This window comes from Helianthus annuus, chromosome 12 (genome assembly GCF_002127325.2).
Source record: "Helianthus annuus cultivar XRQ/B chromosome 12, HanXRQr2.0-SUNRISE, whole genome shotgun sequence".
Classification (NCBI taxonomy): Eukaryota; Viridiplantae; Streptophyta; class Magnoliopsida; order Asterales; family Asteraceae; genus Helianthus; species Helianthus annuus.
The window spans coordinates 105,220,413-105,231,778 of NC_035444.2; the positions used below are offsets into that span (position 1 = coordinate 105,220,413).

The following is an 11,366-nucleotide window of genomic DNA, read 5'->3' on the forward strand; positions in this document are numbered from 1 at the left end:
ATGAGTCACCAGTCTTATATGCACTGAAAGCCGTTTTGATCTTTGGCGATTCATTGCTTTGTGGCATACCTCTTCTGTAAAACAAATCAACATTATGTTGATAACTAGAGCTAGACATTTTGTTTTGTTTTTGCAATAATAGATTATGTCCCTCTAGTTCTCAATCAAACTCTCTAACGTTATCTCATCGAATTTAGCATCATTTTTCAACACAATCACATAGGTTTTCCAGTCTTCCTCATGTGGCAAAGCTTCGACGAGTTTATCCACCATCTCTTATCTTTCTTTGTTGATTCCAAAATGCTCTAACTCAATTTTCAAATGACAAAACCTCTCAATCATTTGTCGGACACTCTCTCCTTTCATACATTCAAACTTTTGAACACTTTTCTTTCAAAATTTTAATTTCCTTTTCAAGATCATCACACTTTTGTGTCAGCTTTTCATTTTCTTGTTTCAAAAACTTTTCGTTTTCAATCATTTCTTCACATTTCTCTTTGAAAATCTTTTCAATTTTAGTAAACTCTATATCTCTGGATCTTAGACTGTTATCCTTTTCAGTACAAGCTTTGCACATTTCCATGCACTTCTTGTACTGTTCATCAGTTTTATGCACAGATTTATCTAACATTTTAGAAGATTCAGATTGAGTATTTACCTCAGCATTAGGCACCATGACTTCTTCTGCCTTCTGATCTTCCTCATTATTTTGCTGTTTCTCTGCAACATCTTCCTCTGATTTCTCTTCACCAGCTAACTCTTTCTTCACATCCTTCACTATCTTCTCACTCTTAACCACAATCTCTTCAACTGTCTTCTTCTTTTTTTCTCCAGACTTGCATCCATCACTTTGTTAATTTTTTCTTCAACCTTTTCTCTATAATCTTGAATTTCTCTAATCCATGATACCACTTGTAGGATCAGTTTTGACTCCCGAACGATTGCGAAACGACACGTACGACGTGCGGAATCCGTGCACGTGTGTGGACCGAACACAAGAACGTAAATAACAATGATTCTATTGAAAAATCTGACAATGTTTATACCTTGAATCTTCTCCTTTGCTACTTTCTCTGTCTAGACTCCTAAGCTCCAAACTAACAAATGGCAAAAGTCTTTAATCTCTAACCTAAGCCTCCTATTTATAGGAAACGGCATAAGGAATGTCACCTTATTACAAGTTTGCCACTCCTCATTAAAGATGTTCATTAGTTTAGGTGGTCTTTGGTGATTTCCGTAGAAATTGTCATGATTTATGTTATCAGGTATAGTTTTGGAAATGCTTTTAGGTGTGACAGTTGTTTGTTCAGATGTTTCGGACATGAAAGCATTATAAAACGTGTTGTAAAACTCTTCCGCCATAATTCCTTGATTATCGCACCTTGATTTTATCACCTTCTTGCTACTTTCTCTCTCTAGAACTTGAATGCTCTCCAAATGTAGAAAGATGCAAAAGTTTTTAATCTCTAACCTAAGCCTCCTATTTATAGGCAAATGCATAAGGAATGTCACCTTATTTACAAGTTTGCCACTCCTCATTAAAAACTAGACTTTTCCCTAAATTTAACAATAAAAAATCTAGTTTTGTTCCATTTCTTGCTACGATTCGGATTAACGGAGGCGATAGACATTCGTGCACTCACAGAAGTAAACCGTGTATCTCTATTAGACACGATGGATACCGGTATTCCGTGGCGTGCCACGAATTCATTCGTATAAACCTCCAACATCTTCTCAGATGTATGGTCAAACTGAACGTACCATCCAAACTCTTGAAGACATGCTGCGAGCATGTGTCATCGACTTTGGTAACGACTGGGAATGATACTTACCTCTGGTAGAATTTTCCTATAACAACAGTTACCACACTAGCATTCAGGCTGCACCGTTCGAGGCATTATACAGACAGAAATGTCGATCACCTTTGTGTTGGGCTGAAGTTGGTGATAACCAAATCACTGGCCCTGAACTCGTACTTAACGCCACGGAAAAGATTGCCCAGATTAGACAACGAATGGCGGCAGCTCGCGACCCTCAGAAACGCTACGCGGATAAGCATAGAAAACCACTGGAATTCCAAGTTGGGGACCGGGTTTTGCTAAAAGTCTCACCCTGGAAAGGTCTGCTTCATTTTAGAAGAAGGGGCAAGCTAAATACATGTTTCGTCGGACCTTTCGAAATCACCAACAAACTCTGTGCAGCAGCATATAGACTGAACTTGCCTGAAGAGCTCAGTGCGGTATACAATGTTTTTCACGTATCGAATCTGAAAAAGTGTCTATTAGATGAAACTCTCCTTGTTCCTTTTAAGGAACTCACAATCGATGACCAGCTTCGCTTCATTGAGGAACCCGTTGAGATCATGGATCGAGAAATTAAAACCCTCAAGCGTAGCATGATACCCATAGTTCGAGTTCGTTGAAACTCACGACGTGGCCCAGAGTTTACTTGGGAACGGGAAGACCAAATGATGCGCAAGTATCCCAGTTATTTAAAAACAACGTAACCAGTACTGAAGCTTCTACCGAATTTCAGTACGAAATTCCAAACCAATAGGGAGATGATGTGACACCCTGCTAAAACGCTTAACTAAGTTAGCTTATTCAGTGTCTGCATGCTAAATTTTGGGACGAAATTTATTTCAACTTGGGGATAATGTGACAACTCGAACTTTCCCATTCACGTTCCACTTACGTTGTAATCTTGTGAAGTTAATGAACGTGGTTCGTTATGGTTAATTGGTTCTTATGTGAAAGTGTGTGAATATAATTGATTAGTTTATATATATAATTAAATGTTGTGAACATGAGTGAAAATATATGAAAAAATAATAAGTTGGCTGCACACTACATCTACATACATATGAATGTTAGGTGTAATTGATAGATGGAAACTAACCTGGCCGCACACTTAGTCTCATCGCACACTATTGTTTAGCCGTGCAATCCCTCATTACAGTCTCTGCACACTAATTAATCTTGGCCCAAATTCCAACCCCCCCACACACACAGCAGGCCCATTGAGGGGCTGCACACCCCACCCGCACACCCTACCTGCACATATGTGTGCGAAATCTCTCATGGGTATTTAAACCACATGGTGCAAAACCCTCGAGAATGTTTCCAAACATTCTGCGGCGACTCTCTCTCTCTCTTTCTAACATTCTTTCTCTTTTAGGAATTTTTTTTCCTCTTTTGGAAATTTCATCAGACATCAGCAAGTTTCTCCATTAAAAGCCTTTTCTTCTTGTTTGTTGATCATTTCTATTCTTGCACACTATCCTTATTTCACACCCCAACCGATGGCGGAAACATCGGGGCGTGGCACTGAGCGAAACAGATTGTCCAAGAGAATCCATAACAACTATTAATGACAATATATTTAACGTTAATGTCCCATACCACTAACATATAAAGTAAAAACAGTCATTACAGATAGCGTGTATCGAAAACGAATAAACTATTCCGACAGCTCAGATTTCTTATTTTGTGGGTTTCTATACTTCCTACTTGATTCGTCACAGCATACATAGTGTCACACCCCCAAAATCCACCTGCGGAGTATCACCGCCTGGGAGCGTGACATGACCAGGATCAAGCCACCAATCATATTGAACATGTAATTAATATCAAGTAGAATAAATGCAAACCAATCATTCAATACGATAGGTGTTCAAAACGTAATTATGGTTTCAAAGTGTAGCGGAAGCATAAGTATGAAAACCCAATGTAAGTAATAAGTTCAAGTGTTATAAAGTTTAACATCACATCCACGATCCATACTCCACAACGACATGCTCCTTCCTGTGCAAGCTCCATAAGTACCTAAGGTCCTGCAAGGCATGCAGCAGAGAGTCAACAACTAGTTGAGCGAGTTCACAGTTAATAGTTCAGTAATTGTAGTAGTATAGTAAGCCCTGTGTTCGTTCCTTAAGTCATGTATCGTATTAGTTCGTATCGCAGCCCTCTAGGCATGTATCCGAAGATTAGGGAAAATTCTCAAGTATTCTAGACTAGGTATGTTTGTATCGCGGCCACCCGGCACCTGTGCGAAGTTTTAGTGTATAGTTCGCAGCCTTCCTAGGCATGTGTGCGAAGATTAGTCATATTATCGTAGCCAACCCTGGCATGTGTGCGAAGATCAGTCATATTATCGCAGCCAACCCTGGCATGTGTGCGAAGATCAGTCATATTATCGCAGCTAACCCCGGCGTGTGTGCGAAGATCAGTTCTATAAGCATCACTAGTCTAGCAGTATCTTAACCAATCACCTTCCTCACCCGAGGATCATATCACTACGTTCCATTATCTAGAGAAGTACAAATAAATAAATCAATCCCATTCCCACCCTAGGAACCCCATGCCGTGGCTGTGTGAACTCACCTTGGTTTGCTCGGTATGCTATGCTCTAAGGTTTATCAAGTGTCTAAATCCGTTACCCACGACCTAGGTTATATTGCACATGATACGATGTAAGTGTTTGCATCCAATTAGGGTTTACAAATCATTGACATTCAAGCAACTGTGTTTTGTGTGCTTATTGTGTACAGGATGATATCTCATAGACTGTTCATACATGTAGGATCATACAGTTGCGTTCAGTATCATACGATTATATATATATATATAGAATCATACATCACGTAATCAGTTCATCGTATTCACATAATTCATGCGTCACACCTTTGCATTTCACATTTCAGTCTAACATGGAGGTTAACATATTTGTCACTGTTAACATACTTCGTATATTCGACGGCGTTGATAAACTTAACAAGTTTAACTGGGTTAACGGCTTAAGAAAGTGACATATGCATCTTATCAGATTCAATCATTATATAATACACATTCATGGCCTCAAATTAAACGTACACAGAGCCAGACAGGGCCTTGCCCTTCTCAAAAGCTCAGACAAGTGTGGGGGGGGGGGGTTTCCCCTGTTTAAAAGTCGGACAGGAAGTGTGGGGGCTTTAAAGGTCGGACTAGGGATCAAGTCACAAAACTCGGACCCCTTTCAATGCTTAAAGGTCGGACAAGGGTTTGGGGGCCAAAACTCGGACCATGTAAGGGTTTTAATAGTCGGACCCTTTACAAGGGTTAAAAGTCGGACTAAATATCACCCCCCACAAACTCGGACGAGCATGTAAGCTAGGAAACTCGGACCACAAGGTGATTCATCAACAAACTCGGACTCCATCTATCATATTAAGAAAAGTTCGGACCTTTTGCATTGTTATAAAAATCGGACAAGTAACCCCCCTAAAACTCGGACCCTATTATGTAAGAAGCTCGGACAAGACCAATCCTTAAAGGTCGGACCTTAGGTTGGCTCACAAAACTTGGACCTTGTTACACATGGTTAAAATTCGGACTATGTTTCTACTTGTAAAAAGTCGGATCATATCAACAATAACAAAGTTCGGACTCTAACACATTTCACAAAACTCAGACTATCTTAATTAATCAAAAGTCGGGCCACAAGTAACATCAATTATCGAGCAGAACATCAACCTCATGAATAACAGTTACGCATACGAATAAGGAACCCTAATTTCATTCATATAGACGGCAGAAATCATAATCAATCAACCTATGATCAACAACAACAATCATTACAGGAACAATCTATCAAACATACAACTAATCATCATCATCAATAATTCAGAATCCAAATCAATAATCAGAGAATATCATAAGAAGAACTAGGGTTTTCAAGTATTACAAGATTCAAGAATTGATAATCATCAAGCAATCAACAAACAATTACCTTGAATGATTCTAGAGAAAATGTGGAATCAAAGTGCTGAATGTCTTGTGCCAATGATGATGGTGATGATGATTGCCAGAGAAAGTGAATGTACGTGCTTGGATTTTTGCGAAAATGATTAGTGAACAAGAGATTAGGGTTAAGTATCACTAGGATTTCACTAATTGCTCTCTACATCCTCAAGTATTAACTTTTACACAAGTACACCATCTCACAACAATTTCAAAGTTTCACCACCAAGTTTATGCATTTAACAAATTTATCACAATTAACACATAACCATGCACAATCACACAATACACTTCATTGTATCAAAACGTATACAATTCCATAGCAACTAGTTGTGCAAATAATTAACTACACAAACATTGAACGTGCAATAAATGCGAAATAGGAATCTTGGAAATTCGAGTTGTCACACATAGCATCCCATCAACCTGTCACATACGTTAACATAAAGTCAATACATAAAATGTAAAGGTGAGTACACAAGTTTGCATAGCATATAGTATAGCGAAAAGCATTTACACATAACCAGCATGTATCATGTAACGGGCGAAGCATGTAACTATCTAACTATGTTCACACTTAACCATGAGACTGCGTTGTAGAGTATGCGCGACACATGTCCAGCGGACACGTGAAGTAAAGTGATGTGATCCCTAGCAACCCCTGTCCACGACAGGTGCTGAGTCCAAACTATAGTACTATCGTCGCTAGAGGCGGTAGAGTGTAACACTGTCTAAGCATAGTAAACAAGCATTCATAGTTCACGTATAACATGCGGGAGCGGTTAGCGTTAAAAGTGCTTGCGTTGTGTGTTGTTGTGTTTTGATAGAGAACGTATGTAACACATAAAAGTGCGTTAAAAGAAAATGGGTTCGAGTATACTCACAGTTCGTGTTTAAACAAGTAAACACAACTTGATTGGATTGAAGGGAGTGCATTGGAGTTAGCCTGAGCATAGAAGCGTAAGTGTTGAACTGCGTGCAAACAGCGTGTCGGATGAGATAAGTGTCGAATGGTGAGTCGAATGGGTGAATACCCATTCGATCGGATGGTCATCCGAGTGGATGGTCATCCGAGCGGATGACCATTCGAACGAACGGCCATTCAAATGAGATGTGGGTGTTTTTAAATCGTTTTGAAAACTTTTGGAGTTTTCGTTGTAGCATTTACACAGTGTAAAGTATACATGCCAAGTCATCCGGTCGGATGGTCATCTGGACGGATGGCCATTCGATCGGATGGCGATTCGTTTGAGAAATTGGTAGTTTGAAGTTTTGGTCAAATTGTCTTGAACAAGGATTAGTCTAAGGGACAGGTCACCCGGTCGGATGGTCATTCGATCGGATGGCCACTCGAGTGGGCAATCTGTTGTTTTGAAAATTTCACAAAGTTTTCTAAGTTCAATAGTTTATGTTTTAACAGAGACGGCGTGCTGACGTGTTAAACAACGGAAAATACACCAAGGACTAGCTCATTCGATCGGATGGGAATCACCCCATTCGATCAGATTCACTGTTCTTGATGGAGTTTCATGTTCAACCCATTAATCGGTCATCTTTCTGGTGGAAATCCGTTTTTAAGCCGGCTTTCAACTAGATAATGAGTAGAGAGTTTGAATGAGTCCAGATTCCATCGGTTTTTGGGTAGAAAAGTGAAGAAAGTTGAAGAAAAGTTTGAAAACAGTTGAAAATGTTGAGATCTTGTTGAGATCCGTGTTGAATAGTGTGGAAATCCTTTAGATCTGGACTAATCTTGATGAGATGATGTCACACAACAGTTTGCATAAGAAACTGAGTGAGAACCACCTTTAAGGAGTCAAAATCAGGTGATTTCAAGATGAAAACGTGTGATTTTGATGGATAAGATGATGTAGAAGTGTGTAGTGATGATGATTGTACAAGATTTGAGGAGAAACACTTATGAAATAGCCTTGAATCGAGGGAAAAAGTGCCTGAAAGTGATGATGACAACCGTGTTGTGTGAGTTAGTTTTCCAACTTTTGTTTCGTGTGTTAAGCATTGCATTGCGTTTAAGTGTGTTGCGAGTAAGCGTTGAGCGTATACGTGTTGCGTTGAGATAACCACATAACATCAAATAATTAATCACACAAATAATCACATAAATAACTAAGATGCATAAAAGTAATTCTGCGTTGCGAGTTGCGTAGAGTTCGTGTTGCGATAGCGTTTAGTCTAAACAAGCGATAAAATGCTTGTAATTAGTATGCGTTGTAAATAGCATTTAGTTTTGAATAAACGTTGTGAACGCGTTGTAGAATATATTTTTAAAAATTTTAAAAACCAATATGTATAGATTACCACAACGGGTTAACTATTATCGAATCTTTTAGAGTAATTAAGCAAGAAATATGGCATCTGTCATTTCTTATTATAATGACCCGAAAAGTCGGGTTGTTACAGCCTCGCCTACTTTAGGAAATTTCGTCCCAAAATTAAGGCGCATGCATAACGAAGAGTTGTGGATATTTAGCTTTCATATCACTTTCAAGTTCCCAAGTGAACTCGGCGCCGCGTTTGCCTTTTTAGGGAATCTTCATTATAGGAATGCGAGAGCGTTGGAGTTTCTTGGTCTCTCAGTCCATGATTTCTATTGGCTTTTCCATGAAGTGTAGAGTTTCGTTAACTTGCAAATCCTCGAGAGGGACATGCAGGTTTTCTTCGGCTAGACACTTCTTGAGGTTCGAAACATGGAAAGTCGGATGTATGTTGCTGAGTTCCTCTGGTAATTCGAGTCGGTAGGCCTCTTTGCCAATTCTTTCCAGAATTTTAAAGGGACCAACGTATCATGGCGCTAGCTTTCCTTTCTTGCCGAATCGGATCACCCCCTTTCCATGGCGAAACCTTTAGGAGTACGTGATCACCAACTTCAAACTCAAGGGGACTGTGGCGTTTATCGGCGTAACTCTTTTGATGACTCCGAGCTTTCAAGAGAACGTCTCGGATTTCGAGGATCTTGTCAGTCATTTCTTGTAATAACTCAGGACCGGTAATTTGCGCGTCTCCGATCTTGTGCCATACAATAGGCGATCGACATTTTCTTCCTTATAATGCCTCAAATGGTGCCATTTGAATACTAGCGTGATAACTGTTGTTGTACGAGAATTCGACTAAAGGTAAATGCGAATCCCAATTACCACCAAAATCTATAACGCACGAGCGAAGCATGTCTTCAAGGGTGCGAATCGTGCGTTCACTTTGACCGTCGGTCTGGGGATGGAATGCGGTACTGAGATTAAGAGTAGTACCAAGAGAGGATTGGAATGTCTCCTAGAGACGTGAAGTAAATTGACAATTGCGGTCAAAGATGACGTCACAAGGTGTCCCATGTCAACAAATTATTTCGTCGGTATAGATTCGTGCTAATCGTTCAACTTTATAGTCTTCTCGTATCGGTAAAAAGCGGGTGGATTTCGTCAGACGATCAACGATAACCCATATGCTATCGTGACCTGATGGCGTACGAGGAGTTTCGTAATGAAGTCCATAGCTATACTCTCCCATTTTCCACATTGGGATTTCGGGTTGCACGAGTAAACCAGAGGGTCGTTGATGTTCAGGCTTAACCTTCGAGCAAGTTAGGCATTTCGAAACAAAGATAGCGATATCTTTCTTCATTCCTCGCCACCAATACCTGGCACGGAGGTCCTGGTACATCTTGTCGGCACCGGATGAATGGAATATCTAGACTTGTGGGCTTCAGTCAGCAATATCTCCTGAAGGTTATTGCGACTGGGGATCTAAATGCGATCGAGATAGTGAAGAATACCATTAGGTTTATTCACTAGTTAGTTTTCGGTTCCAAGTACTCTTTCTTCCTTCAAAGTGTTCTCGAGAAATCAGGCGTGTTGCGCGTCGCGAATGAGAGCTGCGAGGTCGGGTTGGGTCTGAATATTATGAACACCATGTAAATAGCTTCGTCAACTAAAAGCATCAGTAACGACATTTGCTTTGCCTGGGTGGTAGCGTATCTCACAGTCGTAGTCGTTGAGAAGTTCAACCCATCTGCGTTGGCGCATATTCAGCTCTTTTTGATACAAGATATGTTATAGGCTCTTATGGTCGGTGAATACCGTACACTTGGTACCATAAAGGTAGTGTCACCTAATCTTCAACGCAAAAACAACTGCACCAAGTTCGAGATCGTGGGTTGTGTAGTTTTTCTTTTGGACCTTAAGTTGACGAGACGCGTACGCGATAACCTTGTCCCGTTGCATAAGAACACAACTAAGACCTAGGTTAGAGGCATCGCAATAAACAACAACGTCGTCATTTCCATCGGGTAGCGCGAGTACGGGAGCGTCGCAAAGCATACGCTTAAGAGTTTGAAAGGCATCCTCTTGTTCGGTTCCGCAAACAAAAGTCTTGTCTTTATGCGTGAGAGAGGTAAGAGGAACGACGATTTTAGAGAAATCGGCGATATATTGACGGTAATAACCCACCTATCCCAGAAAAGAACGAACTTCGGATGGGGTTTTCGGTGTAATCCAACTCTTAACTGCTTCAATCTTCGTGGGATCGACGTGAATACCTTGACTGTTGACGATGTGACCGAGGAATTGAACCTCCTCGAGCCAGAATTCACACTTGGAGAACTTGGCGTTGAGGCGATTCCCTTGGAGAAGTTCGAGTACCAAACAGAGATGTTGCGCGTGTTCGGATTTCGTCCTTGAATTGATCAGGATATCATCGATAAATACAATGACGAAGCGATGAAGAAAGGGTTTATAGACGCGATTCATCAAATCCATGAAAACTGTGGGTGCGTTGGTAAGACCAAAGGGCATAACGACGAATTCATGATGACCTAGCGGGTTCGAAAGTCAGTTTAAGGGATATCTTCCTCCTGAATTCGTTACTGATGATAACCAGAGCTTAAGTCGATCTTAGAAAAACATGTAGCGCCTTGCAATTGATCAATTAAATCGTTGCTTCAGGGTAAGGGATAACGATTCTTGATAGTAAGCTTGTTGAGTTCCCTATAATCGATGCACATTCGGAATGATCCATCCTTCTTTTTCATGAAAAGGACAGGTGCGCCCCATGGAGATGTGCTAGGGTGTATGAAGCCTTTATCAAGTAATTCCTGGAGTTGACTAGAAAGTTCACGCATTTTGGATGGAGCGAGACGATAAGGGGCTTTAGCGACAGGGTTAGCTCTAGGAATGAGTTCATTACGAAAATCAATATCACGAGACAGGGGTAGACCAGGTAAATTGTCAGGAAAGACATTAGGAAAATCACAAAGCACAAGTACCTTTTCCATCGGCTTCTTTTCCTTCTCTGTTACTACGATGTGAGCCAAGAAAGCCTTGTAGTCCTTTCGGAGATACTTGCTTGTTAGGCCTTGGACTGGATCTGTTCTTGACATAGAAAGTAGACGAATTGATCAGTATCGAGGTGCAGAATCCCTTGATACCGTCAGAGAATCACTAACAACAGTTTCAACATTAACGCGTCTGTTTTCATTGAATGATGGTGAAAGTACAGAAGAACCAGATGAAAGTCAGACAGACAGAGCTTCACTACAATGATCAGCTAAAAGTTCTAGACATAATGCACTAACCTCCTATT

General features: G+C 40.4%; 1 protein-coding gene across 1 annotated transcript; it reads right to left on the reverse strand.

The window, feature by feature from the left end:
- Positions 1 to 370: 370 nt before the first annotated feature.
- LOC110892621 (axoneme-associated protein mst101(2)-like) lies at positions 371 to 11,163 on the reverse strand. The gene is made up of 2 exons (XM_022139776.1): positions 11,050 to 11,163; positions 371 to 835 (listed from the first exon to the last, which is right to left on the reverse strand). The coding sequence occupies exons 1-2, from the start codon at positions 11,161 to 11,163 to the stop codon at positions 371 to 373; spliced, it is 579 nt and encodes a 192-aa protein (XP_021995468.1).
- Between the last annotated feature and the right edge of the window lie 203 nt (positions 11,164 to 11,366).

What these genes read in the sequence shown, in the direction of transcription:
- LOC110892621 (XM_022139776.1), bottom strand. Translation starts at nt 11,163, where the DNA reads ATGTCAAGAACAGATCCAGTCCAAGGCCTAACAAGCAAGTATCTCCGA. An exon ending in AAAAGAAGCCGATGGAAAAG is followed by an intron (nt 836 to 11,049) that starts GTACTTGTGCTT and finishes GATGGATGCAAG; the next exon opens with TCTGGAGAAAAAAAGAAGAA.